Source organism: Mustela erminea, chromosome 3, assembly GCF_009829155.1.
Source record: "Mustela erminea isolate mMusErm1 chromosome 3, mMusErm1.Pri, whole genome shotgun sequence".
Taxonomy (NCBI): Eukaryota; Metazoa; Chordata; class Mammalia; order Carnivora; family Mustelidae; genus Mustela; species Mustela erminea.
In genome coordinates, this window is record NC_045616.1 from 31,550,182 (window position 1) to 31,573,093 (window position 22,912).

Below are 22,912 nucleotides of genomic sequence, written 5' to 3' on the forward strand. Positions count from 1 at the left end.
TCTACTTATATGTGAACAAGATTTCTCGGCATTGAAATCTACCTAAAAATAGGAATAGAATTATTGCTAAACTGTTTTACTTAGCATTCTTCAATGCATTTAACCTATGTCATCATTGGGAAGACAAAACTACCTTGTTCATCTCATTAAGAATTACTTTTTTAAAATTAACATATAATGTATTATTTCTTTCAGGGGTGCAGGTCTGTGATTCATCGTCTTACATAATTCACAGCACTCACCATAGCACATACCCTCCCCAGTGCCCATCCCCCAGCCACCCCATTCCTCCCACACCCCCTCCATTCCAGCAATCCTCAGTTTGAGTCCTGAGATTAAAAGTCTCTTAAAGTTTGTCTCCCTTTCTGGTTTCATCTTGTTTCATTTTTTTCTCCCTCCCTTCCTCTATGATCCTTGGAAGAATTACTTTTTAATTAAAATTTACTTTTTTACTTGTAATAATTATTTAACATTAGTTTGGTACAATAATAATCTGTTAATGATTGTAATGTCTTAGTTCAGAAGAAATTTTTAACATCTAGAACTTTATGGTCATGGGAAATAAAACTTAAATTCATTTATTTATTTATTTATTTATTTTTTGTCACAGAGAAGTGAGATAGGGTGATAAATAAAACTTTCAAGTGTAAAACATGTATTACATGGGATTAATTTTTCCAGAGAAGGTGGAATTGAAATGTAAATACAAGGAGAGAAAAGAATGCCATGAAATTTCCAAATGTAGCCTCATTTTGTCTAATTTTAAAATGGATGACTGTGGGTATCAAATTTCTATGGTATGTTATTACATTGGATACATTAAAGAGAGTCATGAAACAATTCATTTTAAAGTGTCAATATTTACTCTATGCTGTAAATGATATTCTTTGGTATTATTTAAACTTTCTTTTTAAAAGTGAAGTGTACTTGACATACAATATCCTATTAGTTTCAGGTGTACATCATGGTGATTTGATATTTCTGTTCACTATGAAATGATCCCAGTGATACATCTAGTTAACCATTTGTTACCATACAAAGTTGGAACTATTTAGACTTTTGAGAAGAAACTTTAGATATCTCCTTAGAAACATGCACTGAGGCACAGTAGTTTTTCAGATTCTTTTGGTGAGTCCTGGTTGAAAAGCTGAAAGAACAGTAAGTTAAGGACTCTTCGATATGAGCTTAATAATGGAAGCAGAAAAAAATAAGAATTTTCCCAATTGTACTTTAGCTAAATAAGTATTTTTAAAGCAATTTTATATACAGTTATATGTGCTTTGTATACATTTTATATACTATTATAATTGCATCAAATAAAAACCTCTAAAGCATACTCCTCTGGAACAGAACCAACTTCAGGTTAGAGAAGGAATTATCCTTCTGCCTGTGCCAGGTGAGATGAATTGTTTGACAGGAGCTGACTGGAGAAGTTTTGCTTTATGTTCCTCTAAACTACATGGCCTTGTTGGAGGTGATTGGGGAGTGCAAGAGTTCTGTCAGGGTAGGATGTGAACTTCTACTCAGGCCTCTTCCCCTGAATTGTGTTCTCCTATCAGGGAAGAAACAGATGGTATTTAAGTGATTTACCACCTCTTGATTCCAGCCAGCCATTCGTAGATAGGTGCTGTCATTGAGCCTACGGGTGTTCAGAGAAAAGATGGCGCCCTTCTGCTGCTGCCATGTCTGGCAGTTGCTCCAGCACACGCAGGTGTAGATCCCAAGCCCTTTAGATAGAATCCTTTCATTCTACTCTGAGCACCTCAGGGAATGAACAGATGACTTCCCAGGCTCAGAATTGCCTTTCTTGTTTTGGAACTTGGCATTCTGACCCACAAGGACAGATGCCTGGGACCACCTCTCTGTGTGTGTGCCCCTTGGTAACTCTGCCAAAGGCATAGAGGATGTAGTGCCTTCCTTTCCACCCAGGTCATACTCCCAAGCTGATCATTTTGGTCATGAGGAAAGCACAGGGATACAGGAGAGTACTGGGTTGGGGAAGAAGGAATTGGAAGCAGACCAAGCAGAGAAAGGATCTTTCATGTGTAGGCATATTTTCCTAGCCATCCTTCTCATCCACACCCAATTCTTTATAATTTACCCTCCAGCTTTTTAGCAGAAAGCCTTGTTTGATCTTGCAGTTGACATGTAGCAAAATCAGTGTCTCAAAAGTCTGTATATTGGCTCAGTCGTTAAGTGTCTGCCTTCAGCTCAGGTCAGGATCCCAGGTCCTGGGATGGAGCCCCACATCTCAGTGGGAAACCTGCTTCTTCTCCCTCTCCCACTCCCCCTACTTTGTTCCTGTTCTCACTGTCTCTCTCTCTCTCTCTCTCTCTCTCTCTCTCTCTCTCTCGCTGTCAAATAAATAAATAAAAATCTTAAAAAGAGAGGAAGAGAAGAGAAGCAGGGATCTTGGGGTGCCTGGGTGGCTCAGTTGGTTAAGAATTCGACTCTAGATTTTCGCTCAGGTCATGGTTTCAAGGTCATGAGATTGAGCCCCATGTTAAGCTCCATGCTGGGCACAGAGCCTGCTTAAGATTCTCTCTCTCTCTGCCCCTACCTCCTTAAAAAAAAAAGAAAGAAAGCAGGGATCTGGCTGCCTGTTTGCCTTGAATGGGCTGATGTCAGGCATTTGAACTTTAAAGGATTAACCATTAGCTGCTGAAAATCTTATATTTTCTAAATTGTGTGTTTTGAGACTCAATTTTGTTTTACCTATTTTAATGAATGACTATTCTGCCAAATTTTCCTGTTGGACCATAATTTGTGATGTTAGAAAAATGTCTTATTTTCCCAATTTGCCATACTTTCTGCCAGTTTTCCATAGTACCCAGTCTAAGGTTGGTGAGACCTTAGCAAAATTGCCCCAATATACAGACCAAGGCAAAATTACCTTGTACTCTCAGTGTAACAACTAGAACTAAGCTGTATTTCCAATTATTAGCTTGTTCTTAATTCATGAATAGCACTTTTTTCCCCTGATAAATTGCATTGGGTTAGCTAATGTAAAATCAGATTAGTTTTACTGAAACCTAATACGTAATTATCGTGTTGGGAATGGTTATAATCTGTCCTGATTATTTGTCTTAAGCATCAGATACAGGGTTTTTTTTTTTTTTTAATAATTTAGATAAGAAAAAGTGAATAAATGGGATAAAATTTAAACCTCAAAATTTACAAATTTATCATATTTGAGAGTTCTTTTAATGAAATCATTTATATATTACAGTCCTGCTTTACTTACTGGCTATTTGTCCTTTCCCTCATACAACCGAATAAGGCATTTCACTTGCCAAATACATCTTTTTTCATTTAACGCCACACATTCATCCTCATGCCCACTCTGTAAATTAAAAGCATTGGCAACATTTAAATAACATCAAAAATTTAATTTAGGTTGACAGGTGTCAAATTGAGCACAAACAGATTTTGTGAGACCCCTAGTACCATTTAAATGCAAAGTGTTTTTATAACTGAAAATCCATGTATATTCATCACCAAGTCTTGACATCCTAGGGCTGACTTTTAAGAATTGCCTCCAGGTCAAGTAGCTAAATAGATCCTGGGAAAGTTGATTCTGTTTCTGACAGCCACTTCTCCTAAACTGAAGGCCAGGGTCCTTTAAGGTGAGGGCACTCAAAGGTGAACAGAACCAAACCACACAAAAGCCTAGTAGTGGTCTGATGCACATGGACTGGAAGCGTTTGCGTATAGGGTGTTGAAATTGAACAAGCAAAATGCCACAGAGCCTTGGACGCTGGCATTGTAGTGTTGCCTAAACTGTAGGGAGTTGTGTGCGCCCATATTAAGCTGCAGTGACTGACAGCCCAGAGAAGGAATTAGATACGGCTCCTTAATAGACAATGGCAGTTCCCTGATGAGCTACTCTTCCAAATGGGACTAGCCTCTTGAAATAAAGCCTGTTGTCTTTTTAATGTGAGTACCATGTGTAATGAATTGGGTGCTCCTAACTGTAAGTGGTCTTGCTAGCATTAATATATGTTTTTTAAGATTTTACTTACTTACTTGACTGAGAGAGTGAGAGAGCACAAGCAGGGGCATCATTAATACTTTATCTAAAATAAAATACAGATTTACAAGGAGACTTAATAACCAATATCAAGGGGCGCCTGGGTGGCTCAGTGGATTAAGCCGCTGCCTTCGGCTCAGGTCATGATCTCAGTGTCCTGGGATCGAGCCCCGCATCGGGCTCTTTGCTCAGCGAGAGCCTGCTTCTCTCTCTCTCTCTGCCTGACTCTCCTCCTACTTGTGATTTCTCTCTCTGTCAAATAAATAAATAAATAAAATCTTTTTTAAAAAAAAATAACCAATATCAATAACCATATATCAATAAATTATCAATAATTTAGTTAGTAAAATGCTGATATCAATAACAGATTTCTGTTATAATCTACAGCTGTCATTTAGAAAAACAGTGAGTTATGGCAGAAGGTAGTTTTCAAAACTCTAAGAAGTAGCCTAGTCCTGTAGGATATGGCTACAGATCCTCTTTCTGTATTTCCCATAGCTCCACATACAGATTTTTTTTGGGGGGGGGCTTAGTTTTCATACTTCTACAAAATAACATCATTATCTTGAATGTTCCTTTCTAGTGGAAAAAATAGAAACAAGCACGTCCCTTAGAGTAGACCTTTGTGGATTGATGCCTACCACAGGTAAAGCACTGTGCTAATAGGGAGCAGTACAGTAATGTGTCCATCATTTTATTAAGATTTTTGTGGCCTAAACATTTACTAATAATTAAAAAATAATTTTAGTGTATATTTTATTAAATATATACATAATTCATATTTCATAATTCGTTATCTCTAGATATTTTAGATGGTAAACAGTTGTTTGCCCCAAATGGAGTGATTTGTATAATGTAGGAAAATTGCCCTCGATATTTTATTTCTTGAAGTAGATAGTGGCTAAATAGCTGTTCATTTTATAATTATTTGTTAAACTGTTTGTATCTATATGTTATATTCTTTTCTGGTGGTCTATTATAATTTACAGTGAAAAAGGAGTGAGGGAAAAGGATTTTTCCACCCTGAAAATATCTCCTAGAGCAGTGCCTGGAATTCCATTGTGATCAGTTAATTATTTTAGTTAATATTTGGCTTCTCCTTTTCCTCTTTACAATGGAACTATTCTCTGGCCAGTAATACTTGAAAACACGAGCCTTTTAGTGTTGATGGGTTTGTTTCTCCATAGCCCAGGCATCTGAGCTAATGTACAAGGGATGGTTCTGAAAGGTGCTAGGATGGAGTTGGGGGAAAAGAAGCTTGGAAAGGAAAACAGGAGTACATATCAGAAACATGGAGAGTCAGGAAACCCCAATAATGGGACGCTTGGGTGGCTCAGTCAGTGAAGTGTCTGACTTTGGCTCAGGTCAAGACCCTGGGGTCCTGAGATCAAGCCCTGTGTTGGGCTCCCAGCTCAGCGGGTAGTCTGCTTCTCCCTCTCCTTCTGCCTCTCACCGCACTCATACTCTCCTTCTCATAGACAAATAAATCAAATTAAAAAAAAAAAGGGAAACCTCAATAATGTGTATCTATTTCTCTCGCTTTGGTAGAGTTCAGTAACCAACACAACCCAGCTTGACTGAATTGCTTACCTTTCTTCTCAAATGGTACTGTGATAACATCTCACTCGTTTGACCTACTTAGCTAAAATATGGCATTTTAAAAGTATAGTTATTACTTTTAAGTGCACCTTTAGCAACATACAGAAAGGTAAGAAATATTGCCTAATTAGGGCTTTTTCAGAGTCTTACATCTATGAATAGAAAAGCCCAAGTTATAGTTAAGCAAATGAGTGTCGTATGAGGGTATCCTTCAGAAATGCTCCCACAAAGTTCATGCTTATAAGTAGCTTCCCCCCACCCCCCCGTACTCTCTTTTCCTCAATCTTTTTAAACCCCAGGCTTGTTCAGCTCACGTAGTTATAGAGAAGAGGAATACATTTCAATAGATTTCTGGCTAGTATTCCGCTGTTTGGAATATAAAAGAACCATGAATTAGATTTTATTACTGCCAATACCTTATTTGTTTATGCGGTGCATATGAAAATTCTATGACTGTTAGGTTAGTAAAATAGTCCTGACAGTCAAACAATTTATTTTGAAGAAGCCTGGCTAAATTGTTGCTGAGTGTTTGAGAGACAGCATGTATGTGGGGGTTTTTAAAAACTGAAATTCTTTTGGAAAAACACTCATCTTATGTTTCATCTCAAAAATTATTCGGATGTTGTGAATAGCCAGGCATGGGTTTATTTAGAAAATATATACACATACTTAGTTTGAAACTTTTCTGTTTGAAAATATTCCTGGATTTGTCTACTCTTTATTAATTTGTCAGAACATTCAGACAGAAGGAAATGAGGCAAAAGGGTTAAACACTCTCACTCTCTCTGAGGTGATCAGTAGTAAGAGAGGACTAATAATCGGTCTAAAGAGATGAGAAGAGAAGCAGGCCTGGGCTTACTCTTAGGCTAGTCGCACAGGGTTTCTGTTCCTGTGATGTTCAGCTTTGCTCAGTGCTGCTTCCGTTGGCATTATTGGCGCTGGGCATTGAGCTCTCTGCGGTGTTCCTTCCTCTCTCCTAGTGGTGGTGGTGGGGAACGGCCCCAGTTTAGTGTAGGTCCCTTCATTTACAGTTTAAATTAGTAGTACCTGCTGAAAACAATACCACATTTTAAAAAAGTTTATTAGGAACAATAAAAATATTAAGGTCTGGGCATACCTACTGTCTAGAGCATGGATGAATTAACCCCTCCTGCCAGGGCCCAGGGCTGTCCCACATGGATCTACACTGTGGAAAAGCAGCTCCAGCTCATATCTGAGCCTGCAACTTTGGGAATCTGCACTTGGGACTGTTACTAATGGTTATGGCAGAATAGACAATGACCAGCCACTGCCAACCTCCCATGGCACATGGGGTAGTTCACGGGAACTGTTTTTGTCCCATTCGTTGTGGCTGGTGACATTTTCTGTAAACTCCAAACAGCTTTCCTAAAGCTTGGATTCTGAATATTGCGCCAACATGAACTTACCTTTAGGGCACATAGATATCAGACTTACTTTACATTTCAGGATTCCAAAATAGGAATAAAATTCAGATACTGAATCCAAGTCAAATTTCTTACTATGATAGTTTTAGAAGCTCTTTGTTGAAACCACCATTCTCTCTGTCCAAGGAGTATTCATTAATGTTAATTTTTCCTGATGAGTTGTCAAACATGCCTCCAAATGTTCTGAAGAGTATTTCTCTTCCGATGGACCCTTAATTTACACTGACTTTTTTTTTCTAAAGATTTTATTTATTTGAGAGAGAGCGAGAGCGCATGTGCTTGTGTGCACATGCGCATGAGTGGGAGGAGGGGCAGAAGGAGAAGCAGACTCCCCTCTGAACAGGGAACCAGACGTGGGTCTCAATCCCAGGACCCTGGGATCGTGACTGGAGCTGAAGGCAGATGCTTAACTGACTGAGCCATCCAGGCACCCCTGTTTGTTTGTTTGTATATAGATTTTTATTTTTTTAAATATTTTATTTATTTGAGGGGGTGTGTGTGAGAGAGAGAGCGCGAGAAGGGGTAGGGAGACATAGACTCCCCGCCAAACAGGGAGCCCCATGCGGGACTTGATCCCGAGACTCCAGGATTATGACCCGAGCCAAAGGCAGTTGCCCCATCAACTGAGCCACCCAGGTGCCCTGGGCACCCCTATTTACACTGACCATTGAACTGTTTGAGAGTGGGGTGCACATGGCACGTGGAAGGCCATGTATCATGGTGGTTTAGAGCTTAAGTCTCTAGAGCTGGACTGCTGGGTTTCAAAGCTGGTTCCCTTACTCATGGTGTATGGGACCTTGGGAAAGGCCCATTTTTTTTATTTTTAAAAATAGGGATAATATTAGTATCTACCTTATAGGGTTATTTTGAAAATTATATAAGTAAATGAAGTGCTTGGGATAGCACCTGACACATAGTAAGTGCTCAATAAATATTAGCTTTTAATAGTATTACAGACTCAACTCATGATTAAAAAACTATAAGTGCTTAGTGGTGATCACACTTTGGATCAAAGGACTTGAACTCTAGACATATTTCTGTAGGATGCCAGTCTGAAGATGCACCTGTATGTCCCACAGAGTTTTAATTGAATGAGGGCTTTAGGCATCCCCTTGCTGGTCTCCCCTGTGCTTTCGAGAGTGGTGTGATTTCACACACCACTTGAAAATGGTCACCATCAGTGCTCACATGTCACCTCTGCAGGCTTATCAGCCTGTGTCCTGAGAATGGGATCCAGACTTCCCCAGGTGGGCCTGGCTACTTATCTTTATTTGGATCGTGATTTCCAACATTGTGTCTACTGGGGGCTCCCTCTGCTGGTATGTCTAGCATGGATGCAGATATGTGGAATAGTAGCTTTTAAACAGTTTTAGGCTTTTAGAGATGTTTGTATAAAAAAAAAATTGAAAACTTTTTTTTTTAACATGTGAATAATAGAAATAACATCTGTATTACTCTTTTTTTGCCGTTTGCATTATGAGTTGGAGTATTTTTGCTTTGATTTAGAATGGGGGCTATCATGGCATGCCAAAAACAGTAATTTCTTCACGATAGTTAATCAGGGACTGATTATTAGGTCTTACATACCAATATATACCACTAAATATTTTAGAATCCTATTTCAGCAGTCTAAAGAATATCCACGATATGGGGACTTAGTTAACTCTTAAAATTTCAAAAGGGCCCATTTTCAAGCGGTGTCATATCTAAGACCCTCTTAGATGCTGTTATGTTGAGGGCTTAGTACGTGTCAGGGAATAATACCTTAGATTTATTGGGTGATTCATTATTTATTTAGAATTATAATTTATTAATAAAATGCGCCATGATGTCCCTAAAGTTGCATTTTTAAAATAACTTTTTGGTTTCTGTGTGATTTTTTGTTTGTTTGTTTTTCACCACTCTTTTCTTCCATCTTTCCTTACCGCTCTTTGCTACTAGGCTCAAACAGCATAAATCGGGTAACAGCAAACATGGACAATGGAGAAAATGAAGGAACGACTAAAATTATTGCACCTTCACCAATAAAAAGGTCAGTCGGTTAAGTGAAAGAACTCATAACAGTATGCTGTCACAAAAAAATTTTTTCCTGTTGGCGAGGTGAAGAATCTTTTTACTTTGATAGTTCATACTTTTGGTTTAAATAGTGAATGAGCCAAAGAATCATTTAAAATGCCAGTGGAGGGGCCCCTGCGTGGCTCAGTGGGTTGAGCCTCTGCCTTCAGCTCAGGTCATGATCCCAGGGTCCTGGGATCGAGCCCCGCATTGGGCTCTCTGCTCAGCAGGAAGCCTGCTTCCTCCTTTCTCTCTGCCTGCTTCTGTGCCTACTTGTGATCTCTCTCTGTCAAAAAAATAAATAAAATCTTAAAAAATAAATAAATAAAATGCCAGTGGAGTATGAACAGCAGGACCTGCCTCTCTCATCTGAAGGAAATGCTCCTGCTGTCACAGCATGGTGATCTCTCAGTCTGTGGTCCCATTCTCGGCAGCAGAGGGACAATTCCACGTGATTTTTTAAAATGGCATGCTATAATGGACTTACTCAGAGGGACCTGTGAAATAAAGTTGATGATATTCATGTTTAATGTACTGTGTTCATTACCGCGGTGCACTGAACTGTGGCCCTGGGAAGAGGGCTTACAGCATTTAGAGGCGCAGGGCTCCGGAAGTCAGTGATTGCATATGTATGAAGAGGTGTCATGGTCTTCTGCGTCAATTTTCCCAGTGGCATTCCCCAGTGGAAAGACCTTCTCTCAATATATTACATGGCTTGTTTCCATGAAAGATCAGCCTTGTTCTCTGTGAAGATACTGTTTCAGCGTCAGTTTTTCCTATCTCCATTTATATCCACGGAACAGCATTTGAGAAGTACAATGAGCAGCTTTCATCAGCTCACTTTGTCTACTGCACTAGCTTCTGAGTCCAAGCAGTCAGAAATACGTGACCCTGGCAGACTTTGATCATCTTCTCCATCTCGTTAGTAAATAATAGCGTCTTCATTCAGTAGGTTTGGGGCTACGTGGAGGCTTACAATTTGCAATTTTCTAGCAAAAGAATTCTAAGATAGGAGGATTCTCAGAGTTGTGATGTTTTCCCCAGGGTTTTGCTTACGTTGTCTTTTGTTTAGTTCCAGGACACTCCCTTCATGGATTCTTTCTGGAATGACAGGGTCTTTGCCTTTTTTGCATGCTCTTTAGTTGGCCTAGCTGGCCTTGGTCAGCCTCACAGCTGTGTATAGAGGGTCAGCTTAATCTGTATGTACAGGGTATGCTTATGCTAAATCCAACATAAGAACAGTAATCTGCCATGAAATTCAGATCCCCAGCCTTCTTAGAATGTACAGAAGTTCAGTCCCCTTTACAACGGTTTTCTTGTCAATAGGACTGATACCTGAAGTGCTGCCTGATTTTCCCACTCAAGTTCCAGATGAGAAATGGCTTAGGGAGTGAATGCAATTAATGAAATGAATAAAATAAAATAAAATAAATGGAATTAGGATTTCATTTTTCTCTAACTTTCGCCTGCTCTCCCATTTCCCCTTTCATCTGCCCTCTGAATTTCTCAGTCTCCCTTTTTCTTTCTCATTGATTAAACACACACACTTCCTACTAGTAAGTATGCATTGTATTTATTACTTCTCACCTCAAAAATAAGATTTTGGGGCACTTGATCTTCCAAAGATTATTTAATCAAAAGAATGTATTGGTCAAAAATTAAAACCTACCTACTATATGCTAATATGATGAGTTAAGTGCCTTTGTCAAATACATAATTTTTTAGCTTTATATTAATTCCTGTATGGGTGTAGTCTCCTAGGATACAAGTTTATTTTCCTTTTTTGGAATGACCTGGTCATTTTTTTCCCTCTCTCTTCTTTGTTGACTGTTACAAAGAACCCTGCTATGACCATGTTCGAGGACAACTTATATAGGGGATTCCTCAAAAATCCAGGGTTAAATGTGAGCTAGAAATTAAGTAGCTCTATCTTTTCCTGGGGCTGAGACTCTGGGGATGTGAGAGGGAATACATCTCCCCTCCTTCAGTGGAGGCCTGGGGCTTCTGATGAGTCCTTTCCTCTGTATCTCCCCATGTGTGTCTAAAACAATTTGTTGAGATTGAGTAACAGCTCAGTTATATTTACATTCTTCAGGCAGAAAGATGATACTAGGTCAGGAAATAGCATTTGGAAGTCCTTCTGATTTGGAAGGATGAAGCCAAGATAGGGCGGAAGCTAGGGGCTGGGAAAGGTCGGTTTGGGTAGCCTGAACTTGTCCACGGCTGACCCACCTGCTCAGATTTAGACTGAAGTCCAGAGCTGAAAAGAAGGAGCCGGCCTCAGGAGCCGTAATACTCCAGCTTTCCTTCCTTGTCAGCTTTCTTTTCTTGCCTCTGTCCTTGCCCTTGCTTCCTGTCTTGCAGATAGACTTGTCTTCCAAGTTTCCTAACAGTGGATGACCTGGCTTTTGTTGACTTAAAGCAGTAATACTAGGAAAAAATGGTGGAGGGGAGCCCAAAAATACTTGCTGGAGATGTGAATTTTTTTAGGCAGCCACCTCCTACCCTTTTTAGAATGAGTCACGGGTATAAAAACACATTTTAAAACATTTGTTAAACAGTTTCACTGAAGAAGGAAATATGTGAGTGAACTTCCTTTTATTCTCCAGTTAATATATAGTCCATGTTTTTTTTTCTTTTTTAAATTAAAGCTTTAAGAAAGCAAAGAATGAAAACAGCCCTGATACCCAAAGAAGCAAATCTCATGCACCATGGGAAGACCACGGCCCCCAGAGGTAAAAAGAATCATCGTTTTTCTCATGGCGAACAGTAGAAATGGGATTAGCCATCACAATGCATTAAATAACGGAATCCAATTAAATAATGGAATCCAACTGCTTTGTGACTGGATGTTGCTAGCTGTGGACAAGGCAGTCAGATTCCTAAAATCAGCATGACTGAGAACTTTCGAAGTAGAAGTCAACAGGATGTGTCCTAAGGTGAAACTTTCTCCTGGAAGACAGGAAGGGAGACCAGTGTGTATTAAGACACTACCTGGAATATTGTTACCATGGCTTAGAGTAAGAGAGTATATTTTTGAACTCTAAATGACATATTAATGATAATCCCCTCTACTGTACATTTCTTTAAAAACTATACTTGAAAATTATATTTGAGGACTAATGAAGAACTTTATTCACAAAAATATCCATATATTTCGTTTCTATCTGTCCACAGCTACCAAACCAGCAACAGACCTGCATTATACCTTACTGACTTTAGAGTCAGGGGGATCCCAGCTACGACGACCAGGGGTTCAAATCCTAACTGGCCACTTCTTAGCTCTTTTACTTGGGCCACTCAATTAAACATTCCGTATTTCCACTTTCTCTTCTGTTACGTGGGCCTAATAATTGTAACCCAGCGATTGTGGCTGATATGAAGATTTGCTAGGATAAGGAATTTAAAGCTTTTAGCTCAGTCAGTGCATGGAATATGGTAAGTTTGTTGTATATGCAGATTGTTATTATTACCATCACTTGGGTGTTCCTTTCTTACCATTGAAGGCCAGTGACACAAATCCATTCCTGAAAGATAACGACTCTTAGGATCTGATTTGCCAGATCTTACCTCCATTTTCTTTCAGTAAATCTTGTCAGCAAAGAGAACTATGTGCCTGTGATCTAGTATATCCCTGAGGGGGCAAATACTTGTGTAGCCTGGGACTGGGCTGTCTGCTCCTTCAGGCCCTCTGTGGGCACTATTGACCCTTCCTCTTCCCCTGCAGTGGACTCTACCACTCTCCCAATGACCGCATGAAATCCCCGAAGTTCCCCTACACGCGCCGCCGAAACCCCTCCTGTGGGAGCGATGACTCTGTCCAGCCAACGAGGAGGAGGTGAGCTCAACGTAGCCCCTTGGTTTTAAATTTGCAACAGAACCTCTGGGTCCCAGTCACAGTTCTGTCACAAGTTATTCTCATAATATCGTGACTGTCCTCCCAAGGTAACAGAAAGCTTACTTTTTTTTTTTTTTTTTTTTGAGATAAAATGAGTTAGGCATCCTGAAGCATTTCTCTTTAAACAGCCTAAATTTCAGAGAATAATTTCATAAAATACTGGTAGGAAACTTGCTCCCTGTATGGCACTTAAGACTGATAAGTTAAAAAAAAAAAGCTTAGATATCTATTTTAACAATATATATTATATAGTATATATAATATGTATTGCATTAGTGATATATTTTTATATATCAAAGATACTAAATATTCTGATCTGAGAAGATAAAATTATAGGTAAATCTTAGCTCAGGCTTAGCACTCTGTTCTCCAGACTATTGTTGCATAAACTTGAGTAAAACCCCTTTCAAAACACAGGAAAAATGGATCCTGTTACATTTTACCCAGCAGGTCAGGTTGTTTTTGTGATTATGTTTGAATGTACTTAATTTTTTTAAAAAAGTCCATATGTAGAAGTTTGGGACTTTCTAAAAAGCCGGCTGGGAAATGTGACAGGTGCGAGAGAAGAAGACCTAGAAATGACTAACCAGTGAAATTCATTTCATTCCTACTTCACAGAGACTGTTTTATTTTGAGTACCTACATACTGGTATTTTGTAAGTGACTTTTCTAATTATGACAGGTTCATGTCATGTTCTCAGATAACCATCAACTTGATCACCGTGGATCAGGGAAACAGAAGCCTTTCTTTCTTCTCTGCCCTTATTGATACTTACTTGCTGGTCCATCCTTGGTTCATTTCCTTTGGCTTCTTCCAGTTTCCCTGAGTCATGTTTCCCAGCTTTCTCAAGGTACAGCTTCACCGAAATCCTTTGATGGTTAAGGAGACAAAGGTCAGCAACACCTTCCCCTCATAGGTCTGAAAAGGAGGAGCTAAATCATGAGCACGGTGATTAGACAGAACAAAGGGATAATAGTTTACATTTATTATGTTTCATGTTCTGAGCAAAATTGCGTGCTATATATTATGGATGCTCATAATAACTTTGTGGAAAATGGCCTTTATCATTTAACCAGTAGGCATTTCCACCAGAGAGGGATTAAAGTGAGAAATTGCATGCAAATTTGAGTAGCTCTGGAGGAACTAAAGGCAGGGAGGTGCACCCTGAGATCTGGATGCTGTACTGGTTCTGGGCTGGCGGGACGAAGGCTTTTTCCGCCTTGGAGCTAGCCTTCATGAATCTGTGCTTGCTGCTGGCATTGCTATGGGAACTGCTGATGTAGCAAATACTCTTGCTACCCCTTCCAGAGGAGCCACCTCTGTAGCTAATGCTGGGGGCTTCTACTGCTCAGGAGTGCCAGAGTGAATGCCAGAGCTATGTCAGAAGCAAACTTGCCTCCCCTTCGCTCTTGCCTTCAGATCTCACCTGAGTGCCTCTCTAAGTGGAACCCAGCAGGCAAAGGAATCTGAGAAAATGTAGTTTCAGACTTCCAGTCTTGTCCAAACAAGGGAGATTATTGATGGGTTTGGGATGGGGCTGTGTACCAGTGGAAAGTGGAAAGCCCTTGGCCTCGATGACAAAAGGAGTCTGGGGGATGCAGGTAGCTGTCGTGTGTGATTGGAATCCAGATCTGTACATCTGTAAACGGCAGGGATAATAAATCATCATTTAAATAGAGAGGGAGAAAGATTTCCTGCCCTCCCTATTAAGGATTGGTTCAACTTGGACAACACTTAAAACCCAGGCAATACCACAATACCCAGGCAATACTTTAAAATACATTTGTGTGTGTATGTGTGTTTTGGGGGGGGCAAGGTTAGTGGGAATCACTACATATTTTAAGAATTTGACACTTCATGATTATTGTTAAATAGGTATGTTTCTATAGTTTCTCATTCTTCATTACTAGCATACTTTGACTGCATTCCCTAAGTAATATAATTGTACATGTCGAGCAGATGGTCATTTTGATTTACTCGGAAATGAATTTATCAAGTTTTGCTAAAATAAAACCAAAATTTACATTAGTTTTTTCCCCAACTGGGTTTCCCAAACCCTGTAGTTTTTAGAAAGATTGTAAATATAAGATCACATTTGTATTGTGTAAAGATGAGTCTTAACTGTCCTGTGGAGAAACAGTGGAAGAGAGAAGTAGGGGAAAGAGAGACCTGGGGCTACCATGTGAGTCCTGGCAAAGGCTAATGGGAGCTTGGGCCAAGGTGGTGATGTGGAGATTTTAAGGAAGTGGATGGTTTTGAGACCTGTTCGGAGGTAAAATCAATAGGGCTGGGAGGTTTGAAATAGTTTGGAGCATATACATTTTTAAATCTAGCCTTAATGGCTTCTATATTGAGACACATTTTTGTGTGTGTTGGCTTCCTGTGAAATACAGATGAGTAATTGTGGGGAGTAGACACAGGATCCTTTCATTGGCACAGTCCAGGGAAAAGCCTGTTTTGATTTACAGGGAAGAGAATCTTTTTGTCCGAGCAGCCATAGTGCCTTCTGTCTGGTTATGTGTATCACTTGAAAGGTCTTTTATTGGGCATGCGTGTTTTGAGGAAACCAGCCCTTGCTACATGCTGGCAAAGAAGAGCTAAATCTCATTCTTTGTTCCTTTCTACTGTAAATGCCCTCTGAATGTCCCTGTCCCTTTCAGTCTGGCTTTATCTTCACAGGTATTTCTCTTGTCCTGGAGGCACAAATCCCTGCATGGCTAGGGTAACTCTGACATTTAAAACAGATTTGTCAGCACCATGAAAGAATCTCAAGGACTTAAATTTGATAATAGGAAATTCTATTTTGTTATGGATGCCAGAATAACGTGTATTTTGCAAAAGATACCGAATTTTATATTTTGCCAGTTGTTTGTCATTAGATGGGTACATCTTTCAAATTCTGGCTGAGTTTACAACACTGGTTCTTAACCTTTTTGGATGACAGAACTCTGAAAATCTGATGAAAGGTTGGATCATTCCTTAGGGGGAGAAAGGTACATAATTAAATAAACATACACACTTTCATAAAATTTTCATGGTTCATGGAGACCCTGAAGCCTGCTTGTTTAAACATTCCTGTTCTAGAAAAAGCAACCCAGCCTACTTACTTTTAGTACAATTTATTTTCACCCCTATGCATCTCTATACTCAGGAAAGTTTATTGAGTGCCTACTTCATGCAGGCACTTTTAAACAGCACTAGAGAAAGTTTTTGCCCTTTAGGAGTTTACAGTTTGTTGGGGAAGAAATATATGAATCTTACAAATGCATGAGTACTTAGAAATTTATATATAGAGAGAGTTATGTGGTGCTTAGGGGAACCAAAAAAAAATTACTGAAACCTAACATGCACACAGAAAAGTACACATGTCCTAAGAATAACTGCTTGATAACGTTTACCATTCAAGTACGTCTATTACTGGCACCATGATGGGAAGTTTTGCTGTGTTGCTGAGTCAAGGAGGTCAGGGAAAGGTTCTCAGGCTGGATGCCTGAGCTGGAATTTGAGACAAGAAGAGGCAAAGAGGTGGAGGAGCTAACATGTGCAGAGGCCTCGGGGTGGAAAGAGTGGGGAACATTCATGAGAAGGATAAATGAGTCCAGAGAGAAGCACCTCATAGGACACCTGAGCCTTGTTGAGGATTTGGGTTGTTAGACCCAGTAGTTTTTAGAAGGATGTGAATACAAGATCACATTTGTATTGTGTAAAGATGAGCCTTATTGTCCTGTGGAGAAAAGGTAGAGAAGAAGAGAAGTAGGGGAGAGAGAGACCTGGGGCTACCATGTGAGTCCTGGCAAAGGCTAATGGGAGCTTGGGCCAAGGTGGTGATGTGGAGATTCAAGGAAGTGGTTTTGAGACCTGTTTGGAGGTAAAATCAATAGAGCTGGGAGGTTTGATATGATGGGTGAAGGAGTGACTGATGTCATGGATAAAATCCAGGCTTGAAGTGTGATGCACTGAAGTAATAATCACCAGGAAATGGCAAGCTTGAAAGGGACAACTGTGAGTGGTTTTTGGTCTGTTGCGTTTGTGGTGTCTTTGCAAAGAAGTCGAAGTGCAGGAATCACATGGGTTGTTGGATATGTCTGGAGCTAGATTGGCTATTGGCTAAAATATAAATTTCGTAAAGATGTAAATTGAAATATGAAACAGAGGGATGCTGTCTAGGTAGATAGAATGCAAAGACCAAGCCCTTGACAGACCTGGGAGAAACTCCAGCATTTATTCGGCTTGGTTGAGGAGAATTACCTTCAGAGGAAATTACTTGTAGAGAAAAGAGAAGGAGAAATTTTGGCCACAGGGAGGAAAAAACATCTAGAGTGAAACTCTGCTTACTAAAGAGCTTCCTTTCTTCTTCATTCCCAGATGCTAGAAGCCAGATAGGTATCTCCCAAGCAGGAGATCAGAGAATCTCACTATGAGAAAAACAGATACAATAGAAGAGACATACAGATACCAACTTTTAAAGGATCGTCCAGTGAAATAGTTGAGACTGCCTATATTTCTTTGCTCCACACTGCAGCAAAGCCATCAGTTAACATTCTCTGCACCATCCAGAGGGTTCCAGTCCTTCTAGTGCCGAATTCTTAAATACAAAGAGAGAGCCGTAATCACTTGGCATGTGAAGATAGCTTCTGTTTGGAAAGACAGAGACTGAAACAGACAATAAGCAGTGTGTATGTGTGTGTGTACTCATAGGAAATAGAGACAATATAAGAAACATGTTATAAAGGTATAATTATCTTTTAAAAAAAAAGATTTATTTATTTATTTGAGAGATAGCATGACCTCAGGGGAGGGGCAGAAGGAGAGGGAGAGCAGACTCCCCACTGAGCAGGAAGCCCATGAGGGGCTCCATCCCAAGACCCTGGGATCATGACCTGAGCTCAAGGCAGACGCTTAACACACTGAGCCACCTGGGCGCTCCAAATGTATAATTATCCTGAGGGAAAAAAAAATTGATATCCAAAGAGAAGAATAAGTAGACTTAAAATTCCTGTAGCAGAATTTAAAATAATTAGTAGAAGGTTTGGAAGATCATCCCCAAGGTAGAACAAAAATAAAACAGATATATGGAACATAAGGATAAGCAATTATCATACTTGGATATCAAACATTCGAGTAATGAAATTTCCAAGAAAAAAACGCAGAAGAGGAAAGTATTAGAGAAGTAGTACAAGAAAATGTCCCAGACTGAATGATCAAACGTTGTAGAGAGAAGCTAAGGAGGATTTGATATAATAGACTGGAAAATTAGATCCAGACCAAGAGCCATTACCATCACATTTCAAAACATTATAGGTTAAGGGAGAATTTTTAAAACTTCGAGGAAGGGAGGGATATGAGAGAAAAAAGTTCATATACAAACGTCGGCAAACCAGAATGGCGGCCTTGGGCTCCTTAACAGCAACATCAGAGAAAGAAGATGAGCATTGCCTTCAAAATGCTGAGGGAAGATTCTTTTCAGTGTAGGAGTCTAAGTCCAGATAAACCATAATTACATGAGTCAAAGATATTTTGAGAAATTCCAGGTCTCAAAAAAAAAAGTACCTGCCACGTAGAATTTCTCTGTTAACAGCTAGAAGGTACATTCCTCCAAAACCAAGACTAGCAGTCATGAGAACTGGAAATATGGGATCCATCTCCAAAGAGGCAGAAGGAATTCCCTGGATGATGGCGAAGGGAGTAATCGAAGTGACATTTGTGCAGCAGTTCTAGGGAACAGACCATCCAGGGTTCCAGGGAAGGTGTCAGTGGAACTTGTAGATTACCTAAGTATTCTCTCATCTCAGGAGGACTTCTGCAGCTCTCAGAGTTTGGATGAAGAAATTAGTGATAAAACAAGGTAAACTTGGGGCACCTGGGTGGCTCAGTGGGTTGAGCCTCTGCCTTCAGCTCAGGTCATGATCTCAGGATCCTGGGATCGAGCCCTGCATTGGTCTCTCTCTGCTCAGTGGGAAGCCTACTTCCCCCTCTCTCTCTGCCTGCCTCTCTGCCTACTTGTGATCTCTCTCCCTCTGTCAAATAAATAAATAAAATCTTAAAAACAAAACAAAATAAGGAAAACTAAGCAACGTAAAGGTGCATTAGAAAACTAGGCAATTGTTATCTTTAAGTATAAAACCTGTATAAGAATGGAATTGTGGGGGCGCCTGGGTGGCTCAGTGGGTTAAAGCCTCTGCCTTCGGATCAGGTCATGATCCCAGGGTCCTGGGATGGAGCCCCACATCTGGCCGTCTGCTCTGCAGGGAGCCTGCTTCCTCCTCTCTCTCTCTCTCTCTGCCTGCCTCTCTACTTACTTGTGATCTCTGTCTGTCAAATAAATAAATAAAATCTTAAAAAAAAAAAAAGAATGGAATTGTGTTCCTTAAACGCTGTAGAAATCATCTGTGAAAATATATAATTGTGTTTATACTAAGTAAAAATTATCGAAAAATTTGGTGTAAAGACAGAGAGGCCTGTCAACATTATATTGTTTGATATAAGTGTGTTTGAGAAATGGGGGAATGTCAGTCATGATGATGGCATTTAATAGCCATGTCTGCCCAATCCATGTGAAGGCACATATATTAAAGGGTGAAGAAACGGAGACAAGGGGCTTAGGTGCCTCTCTCAAGAAGTTTGATGCTTTCAAAGAGAGAGGAGAGACTGGGAAAAAAATGAAGGGGGATATGGAATCCAGCAGACGTGTGTGTGTGTGTGTGTGTGTGTGTGTGTGTGTATAATTTTAACTATGTATTTGAGAGTGAGAGAGCATGAGCAGTGGGAAGGGGCAGAGGGAGAGGGAGAAGGAGGCTCCCCGCTGAGCAGAGAGCCCCACACAGGGCTCAATCCCAGGACCCCAAGTTCATGACCTGAGCTGAAGATAGACGTTTAACTTATGGAGCTACCCAGTCGCCCCATGCCTGTGTGTGCTTAAATAGTAGAAACTTGGTAATGTGAAAAGCTGGTGAAAGAATTTTTATATGGACAAATTGAATATATCTGAGAGGTAGGAGGGTGGTTACTGAAAGTCATTGAGGAGGTAAGAGGTGATGAGACCCAGACAACACAGGAGGAGCGACTGACCTTAGTTGTAAGGACAGATCTGTAAATAACACAGAAGGAGATGTAGGCAAGTGTTATTTTTGGTAACAGGAAGATGAAAGAGTTGCCATCTGATGGCTACGTTTTCTTTGGAAGGAGAAAACAAAGTCAGCGGCTGATGCAGAGGGACCGGTGTATCAGAGGGTTGTGAGGTAAAGAGTCGGAAATCGCTTTGCAGAGTGAGAGTACTTAGATCAGAGAAAGGTGGTAGGATGTTGTGGAGTCACATGAAGTTTGTGAACATGGATTTGTAGTATAAGTAACGTGCCCTTTTGTGTAACTCCCCCTGGCACTGCTCAGCCAGCTGCTGAAGGCTGGCTCAGAGAACCTGAATAGTTTGACTTACCCATGCGTGGGATCTTGCCAGAAATACCGAACCCCAAAACAGAGAATTGGAGGAAGTTTTGAGTACTGGCATACAGGTTATCAAAATGGCGTAAATCTCAGTTGAGTCAGGGAGGAAACGAAGAAAGGCCGAGAGGAGTGGATGAAAATTAGCAAGGTCAGTGAGCAAACAGTTCTGTTGAGGTCAAAGAAAGGCAGAAGGGCGTAGTGGAAATAAGCAATAATAATTGCAGCTAATAGTTATTGGTTGCTTCAGTGAGCCAAGTCCTGCTCTGTGCATTTTAAATGTATTAATTCATTTTATCCTCATATCATAACAATCCTTTGTGGGAGGTTCCATGAAAACAGGCACTTAGCCAAGAAGTAATTTGTTGAAATCACATACCTTTTAAGTGGGGAGGGGAGGGGACCCACCTTCAGGTTGTCTGGCTCTAGAGCCCGCATGTTTTTTGTTTTTAAAGAGTTTATTTATGTATTTGACAGAGAGAGAGAGTTCACAAGTAGGCAGAGCAACAGGCAGAGAGAGAGTGGGAAGCAGGCTCCCCGCCAAGCAGAGAGCCTGATGTGGGGCTCGATACCAGGACCCTGAGATCAAGACCTGAGCTGAAGGCAGAGGCTTAACCCACTGAGCCACCCAGGCGCCCCAGAGCCTGCATGTTTAAACCAAGATGTTCCATCAAATCTGTTCAGGAGCATGAACAGGAAGGGGAAGAGATGGTGGCCAGAGACCAACATGTTTGTAACCACATGGTGGTTACAGATGATAAAGTCCCAAGTGTGGCCATAATGTGGTCTGCTGAGTTACTGTGAAGAGGTTATGAGAGAAATGGTCAAGGGCCTTGGAGGCCAGGGTGTTGGGAAGAGCATGCAAGTGAGAGCTGGTGTCAGTCCGATTATGGCAGAACTTAACTTGGCAGATCACAGATGTAGGAACTGCATAACATCCCATCATTGGGTGAATCATACCAACAGACATGCTGTGCACTATGACTGGTAGACTGTTTGCAGCCTCCTTGAGCTTGTTGGCTTTTTGAGGCCAGTTGGTGATGTGTTCTACTTCTGAGACTCGGCAAATTGTGTGATTTAAATGTTTGTCGAATGAACGAATACAAAACAGATATGTAGGAATTGAAGTGAAACTCATTTTGCTGTGCTTTCCTTAGACAATGGATAATTCTCTATTTTCTTTAATATCTTCATTTATTTGTTTTCTATAGGAAAGCCCATAACAGTGGTGAAGACTCAGATCTAAAACAAAGGAGGAGGTAAAAACATAAAAATGGAAGGAGGGTCGGGGAGAAGGAAGAAGGATCAACCAGAGTGGGGATTGTTGTTGTTAGTGACAGCTTTAAGGTCATTATGAAAGAATTAACTTGGAGATACCAGCTTTGGCTTCATTTGGTTCCCAGTGTTCCATTCTGTAGGATCCTTAACAATTTCTCTTTTTTTCCTGCTTCTTTGTATCTTAGAGGAACTGTCTTAGTTATCTACTGCTACAATAAAACCACCCCAAAACTTGGTGGCTTAAAGCCACCATATATATGTTGTGTGTTTCTGTTGATCGAACAGTCTAGTTTTGCTAGTCTCATATGAAACTGCAGTCAGAGGGCAGCTGGGGCTGGAATATTCAAGAGGCCCCTCTCTCTCTCTTGTTTGGTGTCTTGGCAAAATGGTGGGAAGCCTTAGACTTCTCTCTCTCTTTGTGGTCCCTCCACCTGGTTCTCGGCTTCTTGAGATGGCAGCCAGGAGGACGTAGGAGCCGCCTGCTCCGTGAACAGATAGATAGTTTGGGACCTGGCAGAGTATAGCCCCTCCACGTCATTCTGTTAATAAAGTCCGTCACAGCTCCAGTGCTAATTGGGGGAAGGGGAAATAAACTCTACCTCCGTTGATATGGGGCGGGGGTGTGACAGGACTTGGTGCTCATATTTAGTCCACTGCAGAGGTGTAGAGCTTTGCCATGGCAGATTTTGTTGGAAGTGCTTGATTTTGTGGTCTTTTTGGGGAGCGTGGTGACATTTGCCCTAATCTGCTTTCACATGTCTGTAGACTCACTCAGATGTCTGACTGAATCGAGGATCACTGACTGAGGGAGGGGTAATAACTGCTACTGATGTTTGGATTAGTCATTTTATTGCAAAATTCCATCCAAAGAACTAAAGTGAATCTTTCTGAAATTTTTTATTTGTCATAAATGTGTTTTTTTTTTTTTTTCTTTTGTTCTTCTCATTTTGTCTTCAGGTCACGCTCACGCTGTAACACGAGCAGTGGTAGTGAATCGGAAAATTCTAATAGAGAACACCGGAAAAAGAGAAACAGGTAATATTTGATATTGTAGTTATCTGGAACTCCAAAATCAGGGGTTGCTGGTGGTGGCAGAAGCTGTGTATCCTATTTCTTTTTCCTTTTCTCTCTCTGTCTTTTTTTTTTTTTCTCTTCCCTTTCCCTCCCCT

The 22,912-nt window shown here is 40.5% G+C and overlaps 1 protein-coding gene across 1 annotated transcript in view; it reads left to right on the plus strand.

The window, feature by feature from the left end:
* Positions 1-22,912, plus strand: part of EPB41L4A (erythrocyte membrane protein band 4.1 like 4A) — a 255,162-nt gene that overhangs the window by 197,127 nt on the left and 35,123 nt on the right. The window contains exons 13-17 of the mRNA XM_032335554.1: positions 9,016-9,106; positions 11,781-11,864; positions 12,857-12,967; positions 21,677-21,724; positions 22,701-22,778. Coding sequence (XP_032191445.1) covers positions 9,016-9,106; positions 11,781-11,864; positions 12,857-12,967; positions 21,677-21,724; positions 22,701-22,778 — 412 coding nt within the window. The remainder of the gene's footprint in view (positions 1-9,015; positions 9,107-11,780; positions 11,865-12,856; positions 12,968-21,676; positions 21,725-22,700; positions 22,779-22,912) is intronic.